General features: G+C 41.8%; 1 protein-coding gene across 2 annotated transcripts in view; it reads left to right on the top strand.

The window, feature by feature from the left end:
* LOC126416142 (EP300-interacting inhibitor of differentiation 3) overlaps positions 1-27944 on the top strand; it is a 105968-nt gene that overhangs the window by 23461 nt on the left and 54563 nt on the right. For both annotated transcript variants that reach the window (XM_050083687.1, XM_050083688.1), the window contains exon 2: positions 17028-17108. In XM_050083687.1, coding sequence (XP_049939644.1) covers positions 17028-17108 — 81 coding nt within the window. The remainder of the gene's footprint in view (positions 1-17027; positions 17109-27944) is intronic.

Raw genomic sequence — 27944 nt, 5'->3', positions numbered from 1 at the left:
ATGTTTCTGTAGTAAGTTGAATTTAATTCCTGTTAGTACAGTGAATATTTTAATTGCATTTTCCATTAGTTTACTGAACACAACAGTAATCATCAAAGAGAAATTAATCAGCAACAGTGTCTTCTTTCACAATATCTAAAACAATCTAATAATGCTAAAGTAGTTCACAAATTCTACGCCTGTAGAAACCTACTGGTTCTAACGATGTCATTAAACCAGTGTAGTTTGAAGGGTATTTTCACCAGAAAAGAATTGCCTTGACGGTTGAACGATCAAGAGTGGGAAAAGTAAAATTTTACGAGTAACTTATATGATCAGAGGTAAAAAGTGCCCGAGAGATGACTTCCCTATCAATCTCCTGGATAGTTTTGTTTCTCAAATCAACAGTGTGTATCATCATGCAAGCAGCACACGTTATGTTATGTCGATCGATTTTCTTACACTACGACCGAGTTGTTGGCAACAAATTCCAGCTGTGATGGACACACCCTTGGGGGAAGAATTCGTAGTGCAAAACACACTTTTGGAGCTACCAGATGGAAAATACCATGTTCACACTACTCTTTGCTCGAGTTTACGTCTTTTGGTGCGACTCTGCTTTTCATTTCTTCTAAGGAAGTTAACGATAAAGGCATCATAACTCGTCACCAGTAACAACATTTCATAGGAATGCTCAATTAGCGACCTGATGATGTTTAAGTAAAACTGCAATAATAGTCACTCCGTTGACTTTTGTTGTTCCAAGTTAGAGCATTCAGTACTCCTACACCAGACTTCTGAACCTTGCCTGTCGAATGGAAATGCATGACGGTTAAATGGTAATCCTTCACTTATATCAGTAGTGGAGACTTCCATAATGTGGAAAATCATTCATGCCAGATCGATCTTTGGCAAAACAAGAATATCTTTTTCCGGTGTATTTTTCCCAGAAGCACTCGCTCCACACACGGTTTAGATCTTTGAGCTACCTCCTGTTCATTCCCCCCTCTATTATACAAAAAGTAAATATTGTGCTGCAGATGTTACACCTTTCCCCACTTGCGAACCAATTTTACAACGCTTAGCCGTAGTTCTTGATTTTCAAGTATGCAAAATCCAATGCGTAACTGCAAGATGATAACTAGAACTTCAGATTCGAAAATGACAGTTGATACATTGACAGCGTCGCGCCGCGTTCACCTGGGTGGCGCCCGATTTCAGGCGGTGGGTGACGTCTGCGGTAGCCGCTGCAGCGCGAGGAAACACTCGAGTGTAAGCTGTTCTGCTCGCGACGAAATCACGAGCTGTCCTGCGGAATTGTTTCTGGAAGTATTTGCCATTACTGGTGGATAGAATGCGAAGCGAATCATCCTTGATGTTCAGACTCGTAACTTTAGACGCGGGCCGAAATATAGTAAAAAAAAAAAACCACAGTTGGACGCGAACACGGACTATAAGTTTACATTGCACGACGATTACCACTAGACCACGGGTACGCACAACGCGACAACATCTCGGAAGAAGACAACACTTCCTCCTGACACTTTCCCGTTGTCATGGGCGGTCGGTTTTATTGGCCACCGTAACCTTCCGATAGGCGCACGTATGTGTCAGATACGTAGCGGCAATGTTCGTTACCTTTTCTTAGAAAGCGGGAAGAGGAGAAATCCCCCCTTTGTTCTAGCGGCCTCTTTCGACCCCACCTTAATTCAGTCTTCCCCGCTGCAAGCTAATAACACGTGTTTCGTATCCGAGGAATACGCGCGCCTCTTCGTGTAAGTTTTTAACTTTTAATTTTCCATTATTTATTGTTAAATTTTTAATGCTTATTAATAATTTAAAGAAGTGTACGTGGTGAATTTACAGGTCTCGAATCGACAATGAAATTAAACTAAATTGTATGTGTCAGATACGTGCGCCCTTCGATGCTTCAATGTTTGCACTATATTATTTATTCAGTTTCGTTTCATATTTATTTCTTAGGTACTATGGGGGACAAAGATGCATAATTTAACGATCCTTTGTATGTTGGATCTGTGATAAATGCAGTTCTGCATGATACCAACGATGAGGATGATCAGGACAGCAGTTTCATAGAGGACAGTGACATTGATGAAGAAGAGCACGTATCGGATAGAGAGGGACATTTTTAAAGGCAACGTGTGCTCAGTCCAGCTCAGAAGACGACGAATATGAGAACACCAAATCGAAACTTCAAGCTGTTCAAAGTAAAAAAAAAAATAATAATAATAATAATAATAATAATAATAATAATAATAATCAAAGTTTTGTCATGGTAAAAAAAAGCCAAGGAACAGGCAAAGATGAAGTAAACAAAATATTTTACTTCGTGTGCCCGGAGTAATCGGACTTGCGAAAAACGTGACTAATATTCTAGATTATGGAAATGCCTCATCTCTGACACAGAGATTGAACGTATTGTAGAAAACATAAATTTATTCTTGCAATACAAGATAACCATTCTCATCCAAGGGACGCTCAACATACACACAGTGGAAATGAAAGCCATATTCGTGTTGCTTTATCTCACTGGGTTGTACCATGCGAATGGTCTGAATCTCGACGACTTGTAGCAGATGGATGATTTCCTAACTGTCATGAGTATAGAAAGATTTCAGTTTTTGATGCAATCTACTCGTTTTGATGATATGGAAACAAGAGGAGAATGAAGAAAAACTGACCGCCTAGCTCCTATAAGAATTATTTTTGAAGAATTCATTGTGAACTGCCAGAAATGCTATTCACTTGGTGAAAATGTCACAGTCGTTGAAAAACTTGAAGCTTTTCGAGGTAGATGTGGTTTCATACAATATATGCCCAAAAAAAAGGCATAAAATGTATGCTTTGCTTGACTCTCGACTATTTTATACATATAATATGGAAATATACGCTGGAACCCAACCAGAAGGTCAATTTAGTGTAAACAATAAACCATCTGACGTGAGAAGCTTAGCAGCACCCATTTTCTACAGCGGGAGAAATATCACTACAGACAATTGGTTTACAGGTTACGATTTGGTAACGGAATTGGCATAAAAAAATTTCATAGCTTTGCACTTTACGTAAAAATAAGCCTCATATTCCTTCAGAATTCACAGCGACTAGCAAGCAAAAGCCCCACTGAAGTCTGGTCTTGACAAAGAGGCGACACTTGTTTCACATGTGCCAAAAAGGTACAAGAATGTTTTGTTGATGTCCTTCACAATGATGGAACAATCCAAGTAACAGGTGAACTCAAGAAACCAGAAATCATAACTTGTTATAATCAAACAAAAGGAGGCATTGACACTGTCGACAAACTTTGTGGGTCTTTCAATGTTGCGAGAAACACAAAGCGATGACCTCTGTTGGTGGTCCCCCACCCACCCCCACCCCCCGTCCCGATGATGAACGTTGCTGCCATAAATTCATTTATAACCTGGAAAGGAAACACCAATCTCAAGAGAAGAAAATATCTCGGATATCTTGTGCGGGAACATGTAAAAAGGAGATGTACCAAAGTAACTGGAGACTTCTGTACAAAAGTTTTAAATGTGCCGCACACAGAAGATGAGCACCAACAGCAACAAAGAAGATGAGAAGATAAACCTCAGGAGCCTCTGAAGAAAAGATGTAGGCCTAGTTTACTTAGTAAGAAAATGAGAATCGCCCACCTCAAATGTGAAATATGTGGACAGTTAATTTGTTTACAGCATTCAAAAAATGTTTGCAATGATTGTATTTCAGCTTCTAAATAATCACCAGTTTCAAATGTGAGATACATATACAGTATGTTTTATTTACATCGATCAATAAATGTTTGCATTGATTGTATTTCAACTTCTAAATAACTTAAGTAAACTGAGAAACTATAATTTCAAGCATAATCGTGTATAAATTTGACATGCGTACACGGGAAGTAAGTATCATTACCTCGAGAAGCTGTGGGAAGAAAATGTGTGTTATGAAACATAACTTTATTTTTAAATAAATTTTTTACCTTGCTTTTGTTTGTATAACTAATGAATAATACCTAATATTACTTTTATGATAAAAATTTAATGTTTCAAAAGACATAAAGTTTATTAACAGTAAGTGGTGTTTGCGAGATATGCACGATCGCCCTCATCTTACCAGAAGGTGTGCCTATAGGAAGGTTAAGTGAACGACCCAGTCTCTGCGGCAGCTGGCCGGCAGTCAGTTTTTATGTCCAAGACTGTACGTACTTCCTTCACTGGCTGGCATTTTATCCATTTTTTGTAAGGAGTAGAATTTTGAGAGCCCAATTTTTAAATTCAGGTTTTCCTTTTTTCATTAGGAGACATGCTTCACTTACTGATCTTATCATATATCTTTTTATCCTTTACCTTTTCACCTTTCTAACTAACAGAGATATCAGCCTGGTTAGGACTTTGTCTGCTGCAATCTTTCTCATCACTTAGGTAATATTCCAGAGCAACAGTAAGTGTATCATCTCGCAATGCATGCCCAGATACCTTTCTCATTCTTTATTTTACGAGCTTTTGAAATCAAATAATGTGAGGAAGTACGTGTGTATTTCTGTATCTGCTGATTAGAGTAGCTACGTGGTATCAGTGTCAGTAACTGTACCTTCTCAGTTGAGGTGGCTGCTGGAATACTGTTATTTAGGTTTTGAAACCACACATGACATTTTGTACACGTATCACTATCTTCAGGTTCTGCAGCAAGTGCATCTACAGTATGCACTTCAGAAAGTTTTGAAGATGATGTTTGTGTAAAACTTGTTTCAATTGCTTCCACTTTTCTTTTTGCATACTGTTTTCTTCTTGTGCTCCTTACCTTTCCTGGATGTTTAAGAGGGGTATAGCAGGGGCTACAGCAGAAATGCTAATATTCAATGCATCAACTACTTCACACCCTGGAATATAAACATCTGCGCTGTCTTCTTCAGGTTCACATTAGGTGTGATGGTGATAGTTCAGGTGGTTGTCAGTAAATTTCTTCTTGTAGTGGGTGTAGCAATTCCTGCACAATGGATGTGATGATGATACCATTACTTGAGGATCAAAATATTTCTGCAATACATCTGACAGATTTCTACCAACTGTGAAGTGTTTTTCACTTTCGTTAAACACTATCTTCTTGTGTCTTTCGTAGTCCACACCCCTCATTCTTTCACTACTGTATTTTCTCACTGACATTGTATCTAACAAAAAGTTCAAACCAAACACAAAACTTGATGCAGAATGTTTTACATGCAAGTTCTCACTTCTTTGTTATAAACAGAAGAGTGCTGGAAACAGTGTTGCCAACATGCGTATTTTACACTAGAAATACAGTGATGCAAAATATGCAGAATGTTGAAAAAATTTTACACATCACACAGGAAAATATTGCCCACTGTGTTTGCACTGATTGCTAACGTATTAACCAAACAATATTTTGTGTCATTCTCAAAAGTTTTCGGGTATGGGTTTTCTACAGTTCAAGTCACAATGGCAGTAGAGTTGAGGCTTGTTCTGCGCACCTACGTCATGCATTCTCTGACAGCCAGTGAGCGTTCAACATGTTCAGAGTGCTCTGCTGTGAATGCCATAGCTAATGCGAGCATTAAATGTGATCGTAGCGAGTTGTTTAGTGAATTTAGATTCCATTTGTTGTAAGTTGTCATTGCTGATTGTGGTGGTAAGCGATAAACTCTGCATAAGCAATGCAGGATGTACGCTTTCTTCAAGCAGAAAGCACGTGCATGCGCACACCATAAAGTTGCTTGGAATCGTCAACAATGCAATCAGTGTCTGTGCCTTGACATGCGCGACCTAAGTTTGTAAGTCGAAAGAAGCCCATTGCGGGTATCAACTAAATTTCAACACAGTAAGAGGGAGCTTAACTGAAAACATCTGCCGGGTCTCCAGCATATAATTTACAAAAATTAAGATAAAATGAAAGTACTTATTTTCCTAAGATTTATGATATAGAGGTCTAATATATATTTCTTCCAGAAAAATTCATGACGAGTTGAGTCTTTGTGGCTGAATACACCAACACTTTTGGGTTTTTCCATAACAGAGAACATGAAAAGCGAAACTCACTGGCGTGTGTAATTCAGAATCACCAGATTTGCCCATTTACAGTATTGGCTTAAGTGGGACAATTGGCCCATTTACACATGGGGCTCCCAAAACCGGATTTCATAAACAGATTGCCCAATACGACTTCCGGGAGGTCATGTAAACACTGAAAAATCGATTGTGCAAATCCTCATCTGGTTACCAGTTTTCAAATTCCACAATCAATTTTCACTCCCATGGAAAGGCAACCATTTTTGAATCATTCTTGGACTGCTAGGTTTTGTTTTGTTTTTAAAAATTTTTGGCTAATATCGATGGAGTGGCTTTTTCTAAGTAAAGTATACATAGAAATTTTAGACTGAAGCTGTTTTCACTTCATCTAATTGAAGAGACATCGTGATTGTGCTTACTAAATCATTAATTGTAGCAGCTATTTTGCAGGCACCATATTTATCAGCACTTGCATGTCCACAACAGACCTTAACATGTAAATATGAGAGCTAAAAATGGTTTCCAAAATTCGGTTTTTGTCTTTCAGAAGATGTCGCATGTAAACATAGTGAATATACCAACGTGATCCAACATAGTGCTGATGTCTGTTTCAAAAACTTCATATTTGACGAGATTGCTCATGCTGTAAAATAGCATAGATAGATAGATAGATAGATAGATAGATAGATAGATAGATAGATCTTCAAAAAATTCAGCTTGCAGATTTTTGTGTATTTTCTGCTGTGAAAGCAAATTGCCTCACTATTACAGAGTACGAACAAAGATAATTTACGAAACTTGTGAATATCACTGACTATTGCATATCATTCACAAAAGTAAGACAACCTATGAAGAGGGCTGTATAGGAAGACTATTGAGGATCAATTATCAATTGCCCGCCCTGCAGCAAGTTGAACTGACAATAATACCACTCATAGTTAATATTTACTGCATGATCCACATTTAAGGGAACATCATTTGAGTACTGAGACTATCCTCCTGGTGACCACGTTAGGCTGGATGTTAGTTTTCTAGCTACCTGAGAAGCCTCCATACTCTCTTGCTTAAAGGTATGATGTTTACAAATTGACTACAGTTCTCTCACTGTTGGTTGTGATTTTGCAATCAAAAGTATAATATGCTTACTGTGATGTTGTATATTCGGGTACTTCAAATACAAAATAATACACACATAATTTAATAACTTAATAATAATTTTATAACTATTTGTATTATTGAATCTGACAGAATTTATTTAAAATATTTCTTTTTCTTTTTTTTTTTTTTCCTTTTAAATCTGACTGCAAATAAAAGTTACAACATTCACATAATTAAATATCTTGATGATTTGTCCTCGTCATCTGGAGAATTCTGTGGTAACACCCATAAAGTAAGTACTATATTCCTTTTTCACTTAGAAATATTGTGGAGGCGTGTTGGGTTAAGCCTTTCATTCGGTCTGGAAATTAAATGGCGAAGATGTGACTTCTGAAATTTTCCCGGCATATTTCTTCTTCTAATAATTTCCGGGTATGCAGCCGGATCCCGTCGACATTGTGCCACGATATTTCGGCCCAGAGAAGTCCGGCCATCATCAGGTGAGCACACAACTACTGAAGAGCCCAGGTGCAGTCGCGGTATTTATGCTGAGGAGAGAGCACTTGAGTATGCTGTTTTAAAGCCTACGGTCTTCTGGCGGTACGTAGATTATACTTTTGCTGTATGGCCTCATGGCAGACAGGAACTGGAGAAATTCCTTCATCACTTAAACTCATTACATGAGACCATCAAATTTACGATGGAGATTGAAAAAGAGGGCACTTTACCATTTCTAGACGTGCTAGTACACCGTAAAATTGATGGGTCATTAGGACATTCTGTGTACAGGAAACCGACTCACACAGATCTGTATCTCCAGGCGTCAAGCTGCCATCACCCAGCACAAACAGCCGGTGTTCTCAGTACCTTAATACATCGAGCGCATATAATATCGGATGATGAAAACCTCCACGCAGAATTAGAACACTTGGAGAAGGTTTTCAAAGAGAATGGCTACACTTCTCGCCAAATAAGGAAGGCCATGCGCAACTATCATAACAAGAAGCAACGCACTGAGGACGCAGATGACGACTTTAAATCAACTGCATTCCTTCCATACGCCGGGATTGTGTCTTCGAAAATAGGCCGATTACTGAAGAAAAATAAAATCAAGGTTATCTTCCGTCCACCAGCAAAGAACCGAGCCCTGGTTGGATCCGTTAAAGGTGATTTACAACTGAAGAAAGCAGGCGTCTACAAAATTCCCTGTGAATGTGGCTCTGCATATATTGGCCAGACGACAAGAACTGTCCATGAACAATTTATAGAACATGAAAGATACACCCGTCTGCGGCAACCGTCAAAATCAGCAGTAGCAGAGCACTGTATTTCATTGGGACATTCAATGGAATACAATGGAACAAAAATTTTAGCCCCGGTTTCCGGTTTTTGGGATTCCGTAATCAAGGAATCAGTGGAAATACGTCTTGCCAATAATCTTATAAATCGTGACAACGGCTTTCAGCTGGATAAAAATTGGAATCCTGTTATTAAAATTATACAATCACAGCGGAATCGACAGTGTCATTCGATACTCAATGACTAGATGAACCTTTATTTTCACCACCGAGGGCAGCTCGTACAACTCGGCTATGCTGCGCATGTCAACACCTGACGCATGCGCTGTAGGATGCCAGTACATTTCGCATGCGCGAGATTCGGCATAAATACCGCGACTGCACCTGGGCTCGTCAGCAGTTGTGTACTCACCTGATGATGGCCGGACGTCTCTGGGCCGAAATATCGTGGCAGAATGTCGACGGGATCCGGCTGCATACCTGGAAATTATTAGAAGAAAAAATGGCGAAGAGTTTGTTTGAAATAAGAAGCATCTATAATAATTTCTTTTGTTATTACCACTTGTATTTCAAAGTAGTTGTGATGTCAACTATTATTAGATGCTATTACCTGATTACACAATCTGTGTTCATTCAGTAAAAATAAACTTATTCAAATAATTATATTACCTCATCAGTTCTCACTTACATTCTCCTTATACTATCCTCCCATTGTTCATTATCCATTCATTTTTCACAGAAATTGAACTAATCTCTGAGGGTTTGAGTTAAAGATCCCTTCACGTCATCCTTTACATACACAAGGTAAGAGTATTCTGCAGTGAATCAATTCGAACGAGGCGTCAGAGTTTACGGCAGATACTGTCACCTTAAAAGTTCACATTACCAATTAGCTCAGCCGAATTTACATTATGGGTGTTGTTGCATTGCTGGAGGAAATGGTCTGCTGTGTAATTGTCATCACTTCGAAGGAACTGTCGGTGTAGTCTCATTTGAGGCTCCACCTTGGAATACACTTCGCTCAGCAGCCTTGTGATATGAACTTTGTTAACAGTGAGAGCACAGCTTCAACAAATTTTCAGTACTGTTCTGCTTGCAATGGGCTCTGTTAAGGTTGCACACCCTATCTTCCCTCCCAGACTCCCCCAAGGGGCCTGACTGTTCTGTCATCAGTGGCGCCCATGGAGCCCCAAACTGTTGCAGCCCATTCTTTGTTCCCAGGCTGCATTCTCTTCACCGTGCTCCTCCCCCGACGCCCTTGCTCCTCCCCCTCCGCCCTTTGCTCCTCCCCCTCCGCCCTTTGCTCCTCCCCCTCCGCCCTTTGCTCCTCCCCCTCCGCCCTTTGCTCCTCCCCCTCCGCCCTTTGCTCCTCCCCCTCCGCCCTTTGCTCCTCCCCCTCCGCCCTTTGCTCCTCCCCCTCCGCCCTTTGCTCCTCCCCCTCCGCCCTTTGCTCCTCCCCCTCTGCCCTTGCTGTGGTCAGGCTCCCTGCTGATCAAAACGTCTTTTGCCGCCCAGTCTGCAGTTCTTCGTGCTTGTGATCATCTTGATGACATCCTGCTGTCCATTACACCTCACCAGTCTCTGAGTGTTGTCCAGGAAGTCATTTTTCATAACGACCCCATGCTTCAAACTGATGAGGGACTCCAGTCCAATCTGGAACGACGGGGCGTTCATTTTGTTTAGCATGTGCAGAAAGGTCGTAAGAACAGCTACATCGATACTGGGGCCTTTATTATGGCTTTCAGTGGTGATACCCCCTTCCCCAGAAAAGGTCAAGGTTTTGTGTTATCGGTGTGACATGAAGCCGTACGTCCTGCCACTTGTGAGGTGTTTTTAGTTGTTTGCATTTTGGTCACACATCTTCAGCTGTGCGGCAGACCCTCTAGGTCGTGACTGGACACCCACTCCATGAGGGAAGCCCTTGTGTTCCACCACCCATGTGTGAAAATTGTCAAGACTGTCACTCTCCATACTCCTCAGATTGCCTGGCTTACAAGAAAGAAAAGAAGATAAAGAGTATAAATACCTGCATTGATTATTTTTCACTGATGCTCATCAGAAATTTGCCAGACTTCATGTATCGATGACTTCTTCTTTGCCTCTCTTATATCCTTTCCCTCTCCTCCCTCTTCCTTATCCAGTCCTGGCCCCCGTTCTCTCCCTCCCCTGTGGTTTCCACGCCCTCACCTGCGGATGCTGCTGCCCCCCCCCCCCCCCTTTCTTTGGTGCCCACTGGGGATGGGTGCCCTCAGCATCTCTCATGCCAGAGGCCTTCTACCACAACTCAGCCATGGCACACACAGTCTGTGTGCCCAAGTTCACCTACTCTTTTGGTTCTGGATCTTGAAGAAGCTGTCTCTCCCTTTGTAGCGTGCCCACCTCAACCGGTGAAGAGGATGATGATGACGATGACGATGACGATGATGACGATGACGATGATGACGATGACGATGATGACGATGATGACGATGACGATGATGACGATGACGATGATGACGATGACGATGACGATGACGATGATGACGATGACGATGATGATGATGATGATAAGGAAAAAAAAAAAATCCCAGTACAAGGCCCACCCTGGCACCCCCAGAGGTGCCAACTCGCCTCTCGCAGCCTGACATCTTATTTATGGATGTCACCCCATCCACGTTGGTGATGGATTGTGGCCCGGTGGCATGATCGGCTCCAGTCCATTTGCCTCCCATTTGGATACCTGCTCTGTGATTATGCAGTGGGACTATAATGGATACTACTGCTACCTCCCAGGGTTGTAGTCCCTTGTTGACTTTTACTCAGCATCTTGTATCGTTCTCCAGGAATCTCATGTTACTGATGCTCAATCACTGCCCCTTTGTGTGTTGGGTGCTTTTTTGGAATGTGGCAGGCCCTTTGAGGGCTTCAGGTGGTGTCAACATGTTTGTCCGTATGGATATTGTTAGTACGTGGATACCACTTTGAACCCCACTGGAAGTGGTTCTCGTTTGGTTCATTTGGACTCTGCAATAACAGTTTGCAATCTCTGTCTCCCTCCTGGCAGGCTACCTACACTTGTTACCCTAACTACCTTCATTCAGCAACTCCCCCCTCCTTTCCTCCTTGTGGATTTTAATGCCCATCAAGCTTTGTGGGACACTGCTGCTTCGTATAGTCAGGGGCTTCTCATGACCAATTTCTTGCAGATGACTAACTGTGCCTTCTTAATTATGGTTCCCGTACTTATTTTAGTACCACATATTGCACAGGATGGAATGTAACAATATTATGAAAGGGAAGTTGCTACTCACCATATAGCAGAGATGCTGAGTTGCAGATGGGGGGGGGGGGGGGGGGGAGAAAAGACACTCTTGTGAGAGATATATCATCTCTTTTATATGGTAACAACTTTCCTTCTCATAATATTATTAAACATTTCACTGTGCATTAGCAGGAAGCTGATGTAATCGTCAGGTTCTGGGCATAACATTCCCTATAACAGGGTTTCATGTGTATAGTTTTCTCTCTTTTTAAATCATTCATTGGACCAGTGTCTTGTTTTCTTATTCTTTAAATAAAATTCCAGAATAAATGTTTACCCATGTTTGTAGCCATTCCAGATAGTGTTTAATTACAGAATACACAAAAAGCATCTGCTTCATCTGTGGCAAGATAAGGTCAAACTTGACAGACAAGTTTGCTCTTTTAGGAGGTTCTTAAAAAGTATCACTGTTTGTGAAGTAATGATCTGGTTCTAAGAATAATATTTCCCTTAGCAGATTTTCATAGACAAATCTCATTTTAAGCCATTCCCTCGACCAGAGTAGTGTTTTCTTCTTTTTCTTTAAACACAGTGCCAAAGTCAATGCCATAACTGCTATGGTTGCATTTGTGGTCATTCTCACTACTGTCAAAATACGCACGAACGTGAACAGCATCTGCTTCAAAGTGAGGTTAAACTGACAAACATTGTTTGAATGTGTACAGGCTTGCTAGGTAAATCCGTGGCCAGATAAGAGCGATTTTGTCAGATATATTTGATCGTTTATGGAGGGCCTTAAGAGAGGCCCCCACCAGGAAGAAACTAGGCGTCGCTGGCTGCAATGGAATAGAGGTGCCACCAGTCATTATCGTGGAAGGGCAGCTGGGCTGCTGAAGGCAGCTGGAGATGCTTGTCAAATGCTTGTGTCAAAACTTCCACGGCAGCCATGCGGGGGTGGCCGAAGGTGGTGGCAGTTGGAGAAGTGATGGATGAGGGCATGTGGAAGGTCCAGTTTGTACTGGAGTCTACCCTGTCAAAAAAAAAAAAGCAGGATTTGAGATATGGTGCCAAGGAAATAGGAGGAATCATGAAGGTATGTGATTTGGTAGTTAGGGGACGCAAAGAACATATTGCAATCTCTGATGTCACATCTATGTGAGACAGAACGAGGGAACGTATTGTGGTGTGCTTTTGGGTTCTAGAGCTGACACCAATTGAAACACAAGCGAAGGATTGTGGATGAGAGGATAAGGGCCAACCAGAGTGAGGACGTGGGTGGCAAAACAGTACTGCCGCATGTGTGTTGATCACAACAGCCTGGTATCAAAGAAAGCTGCTGGAAATGAGAGGTGTGAAGAACAGGCACGAAAGACAGACAGTGGGCTCATTTGACGGCAGTGGTGGCCCAACGGTGCGTCGAGGTGCAGGGGGGGGGGGGGCAGAGGCACAAAGGAGGCACAGGAAAAGAGGGGGGAGAGGGCTCAAGAAGCAGAAAACAAAGGCAGAACAGAAGGTGAATTGGACGCAGAATGATATTGGGCATGACCCACATGAGGGTTGCCGGCCATGGCTGCATCCCCAAAGTTGAGGGTGCTGGAGGATAGCAGTGCCATTGGGCTTGTAGCCAGAGAGGGTAGCAGCCACTGGGACAGTGCTGGATGAGAATGTGCTGCTGGAGCAGACAGCATAGGCACTGGTGGCAGGTGTGTTGGTAGTCCCAGAGCTGGAGGCAGTATCTGTGTTGACTGGAGAGAGTGACGCCATGGCTCACAACAATCAGCACTGGGCGAGTCAGTGGTGAATGGCTCAGTGACACTAGAGCCTTTGTCACAAGAACTGGTGACAGAACAGTCGCCTCTGTGGCGCAGGAATGGGCAGAGACAGTGGTGCAGCAGTAGGGGGTGCACAGTGCTGGTGTCGGGACTGGCAACAATGATGCCGGAGGCGACTGAAGACATGACAGGTCTAAACGGGAAGCACAAATGGGTGTATTGAGCTAAGAGATCAGAGAGGGTGGAGAATCAGCACTGGACGGGGAGAGTGCACATGGGCACGGGATTTATTGTGCCCAGCATACTGAACAGGAGCCATTCACTCTACTGAACATAGGAAAGGTTAGAAGGTTCGACTCCAGGATTAAGGGACGAAAGAGGGCAATAGGTCAAAAAGCCAGGCAGGGCAAGGAGAAGAGCTCATTGGAAGGAGTTTTCAGTGATGGCGCAGGCCACAGAAGAACACTAAATATAGTTGATGAAAGCAAACCATAGCTCCAAAGTGGTAGTGAAGCCCTGGAGCATCAAACATTGCTGCATCAGTGTTGGAGAATGGGAAACAGCCTAGTGGGTGAGGTGCTGCTGGGGAAGGATTGCTCAGGCCGTGGCATTGGTTTCTGTGATGGGGCTGGGTGAGCAGACTGTTGCACAGGGCAAATGTGGCATTGCACTGCATGTCCTCGATGTCGCGGTGCATAGTATGTAACTGGAACGTGGTATTGAGACAGCCAAGGGCAGCCACCGCATGATTGCAAGTCAGAGAAGCACGAAAGGGAGACGACCCCGTGAAACACAAAGTCGGCATTGTGGAACAAAAACTGAGAATCCTCGTCACTACTTTTACATCCTTAGATTGCATGGTAGTCTGTATTGCATGCAGTGATTGATGATTCCACATTAGACAATATTTACTGCAGTCTCGCCACCAAAAAGTAAACTTCCACATAAGTAAATGATAGCAGAAATGATCGTCCTTGATCGATATGAGCAGCAATGGAGTTTGTTGTGCTCCACATAGGTCATCTTGTAAACTCAGGTGCCCAACCACAACATAGCACTGGGTCCCAGGGAGAGTGCTGAATGCTTCCGAGTAGTGTAACAGAGCAGTATGGTGTGGTTCAGAGTCAGCTGTGGTCCAATAGATGGGATGCATAGCAACCAGCATCAGTGGCCTAGACTGAAGCTGCGACTACAGATGTCCACTGTGGCTTGCACCATGGGTTAAGTATGCTGCGGCGGTATAATGTCTGCAGACTCTGCAAGGATCACATGTTTGCAGGCGTAAGATAATACATGATAGCAGCACTGCTGTTGTTGCTGGGCGCGCTGCCTGTGTGTGATGGTAATGGTCCCACATGGTGCTTGTTAGCATTGAGCCTATAAACAAAATGTTTGCAATCAGCACTGAAGAAAAGCACAGGAGGCACTGGCGGGATGCATAGCCGTTTGTCTCCAAAGGAAGAGTGCCTGCAAGAGTAAGGAGCAGCAATCTGCAGGGTGTAATAGTCGTGCCAGAACAAGAGTACCAGGGGCACAGTTCTGCATATACTCCAAACATCATATGCTATTTGATGCCTTTTGCAAGCCATTAATTATTTGTCATTGCTCTGTTTGTCCAAAAGTACTTCGAATGTGCCCTGAAAATCTTCACACTGCTGGCTTTGTCAGGGAATGTTCGGTGTGCAGACCACACCTGGTGTTGAGGTGGCCAGTATCAAAGATGGGAGAGGGATGGAGTGTAAGCACCAGAAGCAAGACAGTTTGAAATGAAGAGAGATAATTAATGCAGATCATTGTATTCTCTGTAATTTATGGAGTACAAAAGTGCTTGTCCAGACTGGAGTGTAAGAGTGTCCACCAGTGTGGGTGTAAGTAAAATATGGATAGGAAGGAGAGAAAGGTGTTTAACATTTCATAGAATGAAGGCTTTCATGCCAGGTGTTGTCATCACTTAACGCTTCCGGGCTGAGATGCTGTGGTCCATACATAACTCCCCCCTGACATTTCGCCTTCGACTGCGGAAGGTATCCTACAAGGACAATCAGCAAACTGCTTGTTCTCGGAGGATGCCTTACACAGTTGAAGGCAAAACGTCAGGATACAGTCTTATGTATGGACCACGGCATCTCAGCCTGGAAGTGTTTAATGTTAATTTTTGTCAGCCACTGGCTGGCCAAAGAGAGCAGAGACGGAAGCAGTTGGCATGAGGCCATCTTTTTTGCCTTAAAGCTAGAAGCCGAGAGTGTCCACTACTCTGTACCGTGCCTGGAACTCAAAAAGCAAATTCAGTCCTCTGCCTCCCAGGATGGGTCAAGTAACAATCAAATTCTCTCTTTCTCGTTTCTCCCTATTGGGTAGTTGGTGGGGTGGCCACTTTTAGTGCACTCAGCATAGAGCTGAAAGCTACCTTGTCAGCAGTTTCAACCAGAAAGAACCGCTTCTGTTCTGAAGGGACAGGCTTGGTTGGTCACGTAGGCACTACATGAACTCTTGCTAGGTTCCAGAGCCTGTAGCCTGCTTGCTGCCACACATATGAAAGAAAATTTTAAAGTGTCAATAAATTACACCCAATAACCAAAAGTGGCAAGGCAACCTTTACATCAGTTTGAGAAACTCAGTGGATAACTCCATGTGTAAAAGTGCCACCAAAAACACCTGTAAGAGGGTTGATGTGCATTAGTAACCATGTTACACTATTACATGCACTTTCCCATGGATATGATGTATGATTGAACTTAATAGCATTCGTCCATGCTGGTCTTGTAATTGTGGATGCAGCTATGATGCACTGAGTTGAGGGAGCATGATCCAGCGAGTCATAAATGTGTGGAGATGCAGCAAGATTGGTGTGAACATCTGCTCTGAAGACTATGTATGTTTTGTGGAAGACATGCCATCGTTGATTTTGTATTTTAAATATTACAGCTTGCTACTCTTTCTGAATGTAGGAACTTACGGATAGGTATCATTTAGGAAACATGCATGCTACTGCATTATTGGACAAATCAAAATCGAACTTCAGTCTTCTAACATGTAGCTCTGCTCACTACACTAACCGAGCAACGGAGTTACACAGTATTGAATGAAGGTGCTTGCCTTGCATGAGATTGCTGTGTTGCTGAAATTCTTTTCTTTGACATCTATTTTCTGCAAAAAAAACAAGCACAGAACAAAATTTTGTAAGACATTTTTGTACTGTTAACATGGAAGGAATCGCACTTAGACATCAGAGTGCACAAATTTTGGATCATCTATATTCAGTTCCCATTTGATGCTTGTGTAATTAAAAAAAAATATATTGAAAGGAAAGAATAAACGAAATGACATTCACTGAACAAGGGGAATAAATAGAGCAAAATGGATAAACAACAGTAAAGGTTGCCACTGCTCAAAGTTTAGTACAAGATATGAACTGGTTAAAGCTTAAGCTGATAATGATTTCTTAGATGCCAAACTTGATAAGCATTCAGATTTTTAATAGAGAAGTTACTGTCTGAACTTAACTATTTTAACATTATGTATATCTTTTATTTACTTGAGACAGAATTTTTGAGCAGTCAGCGTTACAATAATTTCTGTTTTTTGTTTTCTTTAGTGACAAAAGCAGATGGAGGCGAGTTTTGTGCTGCTGAAGTAATGAATCTTGTGGAGGAGTCACAGAAAATTATCGAATCAGGTAAAGTTTATTGCATAAATTGCTAATAGAATAAGTAATACAAAATCACGAGATGTTGAGTGTTAGGCAGGCACATAATTAAAAATAATCTTGATATAGGAACAGTGGAGAAACTGGCAACAAATTTCATAAAATTATGCTTTTTTTAAACACCAACTGTTAAAGTGTTGACTGAACAGGTGGTACCTATTTAAAGAAGCATTATTTATAAAACTGCCGTTTAATGTAACAAATGTATTTATATGTAAGTAAAAGGACTTATGATTAACTTATTATGATTTTCAAAATCAATGATCTGTACGTATTACCAAGTTGAATTTAATAGTCATAGTTGCTGTTGCTAATATTGAGTTTTCCATTTACTCCTTGTTTTCACTGTTACTCTGTGGTTGTACTGTGTTTGTACAAATATGGTTTCTGTTGTGCATGTACTGCTTTTTCCATTGAATAAAACCTCAATCTTTTATAAAGCTATTGTGTTAATTATACAAAAAAATTCTCATCAAAAAGATTATGGGTACAGGTGTGAAAGCAGTGTTTTTGTAAATGTTAAAAACAAAAGTCGTGCATAGAAATACAGTGTCGGTTCGGAAAGTTAAGTGTGTGTTGATGGCTTTTTGTCTTCACCAGCTGCTCTTTATTTTATACACAGAGACCTGAAAATGAGTGATAGAGCATCACCTAGACTGTCAGTGGCTAAAAAGCTGGCTGGGTGCAAAAGTTACTCGACAACTCTCCTTCAGATCTAAGGAAACTGAACAGTTTTTGGAAGAAGACACAGAAGAGGCACATTCCCTGGTTATAATCTTCGTGGATAAGACATTATTTCCATATAAGGGACACAAGTATGCAGCAGAAGCAGTCCTGCATTAGAAGACTTTGGACACACATGTGGAGTGGACTTGCTTAAGACATTAATCACAACTCAGTTAGAGAGACGCAAGTTGGTAGACATCTAGTGTGGATCAAATCATAATGGCTGCACTTAAGTTAAATGAAATTAAATTCCTGGCTAGCGAATACTGAGTGTGAACTTTGCTTCTACCTGGATTACCTGATAATTGTCAACCTATGATTGTTGAACTTGAAAACAGTATTCATATTATTGAGGAAAAAGACCTTGTTTCACAAAGCCCCTAGCACCCAGCGCATGTTGGTCTATCGATTTCTCATATGATTTTGAACTTATCCCTGTTGATTTTTGAACAAATTCTAAGTCGATTTCTGAAAGAATTGTAAGTTGATTTTTGAATGTGTGCATAGTGTATGTGATGTCTGCCAGGGGAATCCCCGTCGCATCTAGAAATAAACTTTCCTGCAGACAAATGGGGACGGGTCTATACGAGCTGAGCGGAATAAAGCCGAACGGATGAATGCCAGTCGCTGTTTATGTGGTTGACTGGGTTTGCAAATGATCAGCGTTGTTATAACTACTAGTGAATTCCATAGATTCAGACTACCAGAGTGGAAAAAAACAACTAACAGGAATAACGGGCAACAAATATTGCGTCCAAGGAAATGAAATTATGACAGAAAATTTTTGGCCAGACCACTACACTGCTAAGGGCCAGTTATACAGTCCCCGGCTAGCAGCCGCTAAAGTTCTATTCTGGGAGTAGCGTGGAAAACGCATTGTACGAACACTAAACAGGTGACAAAATTAACCAGAGAATAAGTTTTGACACTGGCAGGAATAATTACAGAATTAGTGATAAGATTGGTTGTTAGAACGAGGAAGGAGAAGAAACGGGGCACTCACAAACTACGGGAGAATATGACGATTCGAAATTTATTAAAAAATTTAGTACTACTACTTTTCGACCTCATGCTTCAGAAACTAGAGAGTATGAATGAAATGTGAAACTATTTCCTAACACAAAACTTTTTGCTTTTAGTAGGCCTAATAGGCATTTGATATTCCAACGTGTTATAAAAATGACCATTTGTGCCAAAACAGTCTCGTTTATTTGTTGTGTGTAACAACTGCTGCAATATTGGCAGGCCTATTTCGTTTTATATAGCAGTGACAAAATACACGTAATCAGATCAAGAAACCACACCAGTCTTAGGTACAATTTGCATTAACAGCTTTTCTAGTATTAGACAACGTTTCGTTTTTCCATGTTGCAAAACGTTGACGAACTTTGATGAGGTAGTAAATCCTTTCCCAAAAAGGAAAGTACGCCATATAAAGATGTGGCAAGATTAGAGAGCAAAGAAGCTAGAACTTAACAATTGAAGAAACGTGTACTGTCTTGCTTATCTCTTGTCTTTAATCATTTTATGTATCCTGTATTTAATTTTATGTCACACAAATCAGCAGTAAAGACTGCAAATTTCTGAAGAGTTCTTGTTCTGTCGGTTTCAAATAATCCCAACCAGTTTAATTCAGAGATTTTTTTTAAAGAGGAGCACCACAGGACATTTTAATTTCCACTGGCGTGAATATAGTTTGATGACACTCATTCCATTACAAAATATTACATGTTTGAATTCCACAGAGTGAAATTCAAAAGACGTGCAATGGAAGAATGCTGTGTGGAGAGGCGTGGCACTGCGTTTTGCCACACTTAAGACCAAATAACATGTCTTACGTTCCCTCGAATATATGTGTTTTATGTATCAGACTCTTCAGAAAGATGTTTGCTACAAAATGAAGATTTTTTGAAAAGTAGATTTTTAAATTTTCAGCGTCCTACCTCAAATGCTCAAGGGAGGGAGGAGCGCCACTATCAAATATCGCCCCAGTTCGGAAATATCCTAGATCCGGACCTGATTTACAGGGTGGTCTCAGTTGTAGTGGGAGGTGGTAGTCTCCACGTGATCCGTGTTTACATTAAGTGATTTTGCTGTTTCCACTTCTTTTATTGCTCTCACTTCAAATGAAAACAAAACGGATTTCTGTGGCCGGGAGCTACCAAGTGAATTAAAATACATTCACATAATTACGGAAGGCTAAAATGTGTAATTAGTTTCAGATTTTATTTTGTTTCCACCTTTCTGACAGTCAAGCGTTAATCACCTTGCAGAACAATGAAGTTATTTTTGTCGGTTTGTTAAAGAAATTCGAATTTTACTAATCTTTTCTGCTGAGGCAGCCAATTTATTTAATTCCACACTATTGGCTAGTTTCAACTGTTCACTGCATTTCAAGTTCACATTATCTTCTAGCACATATGGCATTATGCCTTAATAAAGAACCAAACATGAGATAATACAGTACAGGTACTCCAAGACAATTTACATCTGAATCTCGACATATGAATGTGCACTTTAAGCCGAATTATGCATTTTGTATAGTCCACAAAATTCCCATGTTCTTGGAGTGTCCTCTAATGTCTTGTTTCTTTTATGACATAATGTAAGGTTTTAATGTTTTACACGTACGAACATACGGGCTTCCTGCATCATTGTAGCTGCGCAAGCGCTGCAACAACTGTTGTTTGGCGTGCTCTGGCAACTGCTGAAACGATTATATTCCTAACAGATCACGGGAAAATATTGCGAATGGTTCTTTGGCAAGCGTTACTTTCAACGTAAATTTCCTTTTACGCAAGATGAACTCTGTGCGCTTGAATGTCAGATGAATTTCTTAAATCACAGAGCATTTGACTCTCATTCAAAAATCAAATCTTTGAGGGCGACCGTTTAGAATATTTTCGAGCCCAGAAGATCAGACATTTATGGCGTCGTTAAAAAATTTACTGGCACATTTTTGTGATGTATCTTTAAAGTGTAATACGCGCAAAAATGATCATTATGTGTTAAAGCTTAGCTTCTCTCACAGCTTATTAATCTTAGTGACAAATATTAAACGTAAAAGCTTTTCTTTCCTTTTCTTGTAGCAACACTATGTATATATGTATATTAATTTAAACCATTACCTTTTCGTATTTGTGTGTTTGCCCTACTTTACAGTGATGTTGCTATTGGCTGACATCATCACGTGTCCTATGATCTGAATATTCGCTGTCATGAGCTGGCGAGATTGCTTCACATGAGCTACAACTGGCTTACAAAAGCGCATCACAATCTCGATTTCAATCCTTCAGAAAGTAAAATGCGGTGTTTGGTGGAATTCGAATTTATACTTTTGTAATAAGAAAATATGCAGTGTGCATGTTGCTGCACATCAGACATCTTTCTAAAACGTGTTTTTTCATTTTCTAAAGTGCCGGGAAATTCTACGCCAGTGTATAAAATCACAACTATTTAAAGGATTGACAAGTTTTACAGTTTCGAGGAAAAGTATATTTTTACTTAACACGGAAAAAATGTATTTTTATCTGGGAGAAAGTGTATTTTTAACCGGGAAATGCGGGATTTTTTTTTTCCCGTCGTCCACGTATACACCCTGAACTAACAAAAGTTATTCTAAAAACATCTTAGAATTAGTCCATTCTGATTTGGGTGGGCCAATGGAGACAGTGTCTGTCAGTGAAAATCTTTCTCACTTTTATTGACAGTATTTCATGATATAAATTTTATTGTAACTGGACATGGTTTGCAGCACACTTACTTCGAATCTGTTAGGTTGGAGGTAATGTGGGATTTCAGGTCATCTATCTCAGGCACATGAGCAGCTATGGACAGCAATGGAGGTAAAGCTGAGATTTTTTGGGGTTTGTGTGGATGAAGACAGTACAAAGTCACTGGGATGTGGGGCAAAGGAGGTAGATAAGGTGGTAATAACGAAATGAGACTCAGAGTTGGCTTTTGGTCTGCTTTTAAAGCTTCTTCACATATTTACAGAAACATGCCAAAGAGCACACACTGGTTTATCACTTGAATCAAAAGACTCACTCAATGTACATGTAAAAGACAGGTGAGGCTTGTAACCTCACACAGTTACTAGGTGCTCCAACCAATTGATAGAACAAATGCCCACACTGGCCTAACACACTGTGAGGAGTGTACACACACAGTAACATCTAATGATGGTATCCAGTCAACAAATTGTGAAAGGATCCAATTACAGTTGCTCTAATCAGACCCTTAGGTTCAGTTACCAGTCACAATGGAAGTGACGAACAAATATTGGTACATACAGGCAAATGTACAAAGAAAACCACGAACTGCGATCCAGAGGTACATGTCGACAATTTTTACAAGTCCTCTTTAGCGTACAATTTTAATGGACTAAAATTCTCATTCACACAGTTCCTGCTGTCAGCTGGTGATCATCTGAGACACTGGCTTCTATGGATGTCACGATTAAACTTTGCTTTTGATTGGAACTCTACTCTAGTTGTCGATTGGTGCCCTCTATATACGACACTGGTGCCTATTTGCTTACAGATTGTGCATGACTGTCACATTTTACACCCAGTTCAGTCAGTGAGTATGGAATCGGCAGTTTCTTATTGCATATGACGTTGTTCTGACGGGATTGGTGAAAACGTGAAAACGGCCTGCACTGTAAAAGTCACCAGACTCATTGCTCGATTAGGTTTTTTATTTTTTTGGGCAACCATTCACTATTGTTATTATAGTGTGTCTATTTTTTGAAGAAAAAGTTTGATGTCACACAGACATTTAAAAACTTCAGTGTCATTGTGGAAAAGCATATAGTTAGAAACACCAAAAAGTTGTTCTCTTACAATGGAAAGGAACGGACTGAACTGGATGCAAAATATTTTTAGTTCATCAACTAAAAATATTTTGGACTTTTGAAGGTATCATCCACCAGCTTTCAGTACAATAGTAAACACCAAGATGGTGTTGCCGAGAAATCTAATTGAATAATGGTTAAGGAAAGACTGTACCGTGATGTTCTGTGCCAACTTGCCAAAGATGTATTGGGCTGAAGCTGTGTCTGCACCTGCGTAACTATCAAATCATTCTCTGTCCACCACATTTGGAGATAAAATGCCATATGAATTTTGATACAAGGATTTTTGGCTGTAGTACAGTGGTTCACATTCCAAAATACCACTGCAAGAAATGGGATAAGAAGTCAGAGAAGTTGACATTCGTAGGCTACTGCCTGGCAACCAATGCCTATCAATTTGTCGATAGGGAGACTTGCCAGACAACTGTTGGCAAAGATGCAAATTTCCTGATGGATGAGAATTTTCGAAGTTCAAAGAGGGAGGAAACTAAGGTCACCATTGTGGCAGTGCTGATTGAAACGTGTATTAGTTTCTCGTGATATGAATACTTTACATACTGAAAAAGAAATTGTCAGTAGATAGTGATAATGGAATCTTTTATTGACAGTGATACAATAGAGACTGGAGCTCAAGACGAGGAACACGAGAATCAAAACATGAATCCTATAGTTGAAGGGGCTACATCTTGAAGGTCAAGCAGAGAATCAGGACCCAAAGAATGGCTTCACCATTTATACTTCCTACTTCGTAAAGTACTAGCATGGTGGTAGCACTCTGACCATGCAGGGATCACACTGTTGGTGTTGGAGCTCAAAAATCTCGATGTATGCCACATAGTATGTGCACATTGTGACTGGGCCACAGGACTCAAGGCAATAGATTAAAGGTCAGGTAGCTGCTGCTGAGCCTGGGGAGTCCCATTTCGGAGTGGGTGGCACCGTGGCAGATGAGGTGCAAATGAAGTGAACGAATTCATATCTTACTGGTGGCCATATGGCCCCCTCAGTCTCTGTGCAAGGAAAGTCCTCATTTAATGCACAGAGATACATCCCTAAAATGTTAAATTCCCTGGTTACCCCGTAGGAGGAATATAGGCCTTAGCAGCAGGCAGAGAATACCCCCCAATACTTAGTTTGCACAAGGACTGCTGGGGATCCCTTCTTGGCCACAAAGCCCTTATTATTTGTGGAGAACATAGAAGACAATTTCAAGGAAATGGCAGCTATGTCTACAATGGAAAAGTAGGTTAGTTTTGTTCAGAGCAGCATCCCCTGCTCAGTCACGGGCACTGCTCGCTTGTAATGAGCTGAGAGTCATACCAATGACTGTCACTCTCCCCTAATAATCTAAATATAGTTCAGGGCATCATTTTCCACAGAGATGCTGTTGCAGTCTGATGGTGAGCTACGCACCAGTTTGGAGCAGTGGGGTGTGCACTTTGTCCATCATGTGCATAGGGGGCCAAAGGACAATAGGGTTCCTACCGGTGCTTTCATCATGACCTTTGAGAGTGATTCATTGTCTGAAAATGTCAAGATGACGGTATACTGATGCGTTGTGAAACCAGATGTTCACACAGTCCTACTCCCCACCTCTATGTGGTGCTTTATGTGTTTGAAATTTGGGCATATGTCTTCAGGTTGCAATTCTAGACCCATTTATAGGGATTGTGGATGGCTGCTGCACGCGAATGTTTCTTTTGCGCCTCCTGCCATCTGTCTCAACTGTGGAAAGCACCATTCTCTGTGCTCGCCAGATTGCATCATTTTCCACAGAGAAGAAAATACAAGAATATAAGACCCTGGACAAGAGATGAAATAGTAGTATGAGCGGTTGCACCCACCATGTAAAACAGTATCATATGCTACAGCTACGACAATGTCGCCTTCTTTGGTAATGATACTCCTGCCTGTTATGCCTCCCACGGTGAGTCCTCTGGTCCACTTGACCATGCCTGGCCCCCTGATGGTTGGGGCTTTCCTCTTGCTGTTTCCCCTATACCTACTTTGGGATAGTTGGCTTTCCACCCACCAGGGACATTGGTCCCCCACCTTCCAGCTGGAGACAAATCACCTTCCTTTGGCTTCTCTTGCCACAGTTCCTTCCAAGGATTCAGCCAGACTAAACTGGATACCAGCCAGTGGCTGAAAAAGCCACTGCCTGTTGGTCGAAGGACTTTGCGATCATCATCTTTACCTGAAACTGATTCACAGAAGCCCTCTTAACCTTCCAAATCCTCTAAGGAGAGGAAAGATAAGTAGTAGTCCTCCAAGGAGGAGATTCCGGTGGCTCCCACAACCCCAGATCCCACGTGTGCTTGTGTCCGAGGCAGAGATTCTAGCGGCCTCAGACGCCTTGGTTTGCACCAAACAACAGAACCTGGAACCTATGTGTATTGATGCCATAACCCCTTAACCTACCCCCTTGGTCCCTTATGGCCTCACAAGCAGCTTTTTCTACCACCTGGATGAGCTAAGGCACCTTTTACATAATGCCCCTGCCTTCTGTATTGCCCTCAGGAGACTTGGTTTCTAGCAACGCCTACCATGGTTCTTCATGGATGCAACCTTTGACAGGATGTCAGGAGGAGTTCGCACATATGTTCTGGACACTGTATGCAGCAAACTTGGGCCTCTTAATACACCTATGGAGGCTGTGGCTGTTCAGTAAGGGCATTTCAGAACATTACCATTTGCAGTGTTGCTTACCTCCTTCTTGATGCTGAAGTGTCTTGGATCATATTGTTTGCATTGGTTTCTCAGATCCTCCCCTCACCCCCACCCCCCTCCCCCCTTTTCCTAATCCATACATGCCAACTCTCCTGATTTAAGCAGGAGACTCCTGATTTTTCCTTCTTCCTCCCGATCTCCCAACTGTGAAGACCGATCTCCTGATTTTCAGAGCAGTTTCAATGCTTTCCTTATATTTGAAAATCCTGCGCCTTCGATATATTGGTGGATGACAATGTACGGCTGCTACTTGTCTATGTTAACTTGGAAGATTTGTGTGGTGGCTGTTGGGAGTGGCAGTAGGCGTAGCTCGCGCTTCGTATCTACAAGGAAGTAAGGAACTTATCGTTGGCAGCGTTTGGAGACAAATGAATATCTTTCAAACAGTGCCAATTTCTTCCACTTCTGGTAGCATCAGCGCAATTGTAAAGTTATCGTGGACAAGGAGTAGTCGATAGTCATTCCAAGTGAAGTGATTAGTGTTGCTCTTTCTGCAAGGAAGTGTTGCCAAGTTGGGGGATTTCCCCCTAAATTTAGGGGAATTAAGCTGCCTAGGGGGAAGTTAGAGGGATAAATGTTTCAGAGGGGAAAATATTTAGGGCTACTACCCTCCCCTCCCCGCCCCTCCACTCGACAGTTTCATTCTTGACTCCCTTTTACCGGTCCCACCCCCCGCTCGCTTACCCGATGGTGTGACAAATTATTTAGGAGAATTTGAAGTGCAATGTAGAGGGAAACGGTGCACCAGGGTTGGCATCATTGCTACAAGACCATTGTCTAGAACGTAGGACCATTGTGTTCTCGGTTCTACTGCGCGGTTTGTGTACTCTGTAGTAGTTGCTGGCTGTGTATCATGGAAGTGTTGATTATTTTTCATGCAGAATGGCGAAGGAATACGACGCAGTGTATAAGGAAGAGTTTCCATGTTTAAGTGAATTGAGGAAGGGATAAACTTACGCATTTTGTAGTGTATGTAGATGTGACTTTTCAGTGGCTCATGGCGGGAAATGCGGCATTCTTCAACATGTGCAGACTAAAAACCACAAGGAGAGTGTCCACTGTGTAGAATGGAACCAGAAACTTAACTTCTCGTGTGAACCCCAAAATGTAGATTCTGTGACAAATGTCGAGGCTTTATTTACCTAATTTATTGTAGAGCATAACTTGACTATAAACTGTGCCAACGCGCTGGGCCCTTGTTTCGCAAAATGTTTCCCGATTCTGAAATGGCGAAACAATATGGGTGCGCCAGGTATAGGTGTTGAATTATTGCAACTTTGTTGGGGATGTGTTGTAATTCACAATAGTATAAACGCTAAAATTCTCCTGATTTTTCACTTTCGAAAGTTGGCATGTCTGCTAATCTTTGATGATTTCAGTGCCCATAACCCTTTCTGAGGTGGAACAAAGATCACTGGCTGCGGTAAAGACCTTAAAAACTTACTGCTACAACTTGACATTTGCCTCTTGAATACTGGTGCCTCCACACACTTCAGTGTGGTACACAGAACTTTCTTGGCCATTTACTTTTGTGTCCGCAGCACTTTCCTTCCCCCATCCATACATTGGAGAGTCCATGATGACCTGTATGGTAGTGACCACTTCCCAATCTTCCTGTCCCTCCCTCAATGCCAGTCCTCAGGGTGCCTGCCCAGATGGGCTCTCAGCGGTGTAGACTGAAGTGCTTTTGTCTCAGCTGTCACCCTTGTCTCCCCACTACATGGAGATGCTAATGAGGCACTCCAGAATACAACTACTGCCATTCTTTTGGCAGCTGACCTAGCGATCCCTATTCCTCAGGCCCACCCTGATGGAAAACAATATCTTGGTGGCCATCAGAAATTGCAGAAGCCATTAGAGATCGTAGGTGGGCCCTCCATTGATGGAGCACCTCATTACCTATAATCAGATCTGTGCCCAGGACTGCCACTGAATGAAACAATGAAAGCCAGAATGCTGGGAATGGTAGGTTTCAACCAGTGGACCATATACCTCTCCTTCACAGATTTGGGCTAAGATCAGATTTCTCTTTGGATACCAGACACCTGCAGGCTTACTTCATATTACCTGTTTGCCCTGACCCAGACTCTTGTCAACGATCATTTTGCTCCGCATTATACTCGAGACTCTTCTTTTGAGAATTATCAACCTGTCTGTTGCATCCAAAAACAGTGGATGGAGCGAAAGCAATTAACTTTGACTACACACCACCTGGAGCCATATAATGCTCGTTTCAGTGAGTGGGAATTAGTCAGTGTCCTAGCCCAGTACCCTGATACAGCCCCAGGGCCGGACCATGGCCACAGCCAAATGATCAACCACCTATTGGTGGATTGTCAGTGCCATATACTTGCCCTCTTTAACCACAACTGATGTCAGTGAGAGCTCCCATCGTAATGGCAAGAAAGCATCATTGTCCCAGTACTGCAACCAGGTAAGTTCCCTCTAGAGGTGGACAGTTATTGCCCAATTTGTCTCACCAATGTTCTCTGTAA

The sequence above is a fragment of the Schistocerca serialis genome, chromosome 8, assembly GCF_023864345.2.
Source record: "Schistocerca serialis cubense isolate TAMUIC-IGC-003099 chromosome 8, iqSchSeri2.2, whole genome shotgun sequence".
Lineage (NCBI taxonomy): Eukaryota > Metazoa > Arthropoda > Insecta > Orthoptera > Acrididae > Schistocerca > Schistocerca serialis.
This window is presented reverse-complemented; position numbering and strand designations above follow the sequence as displayed.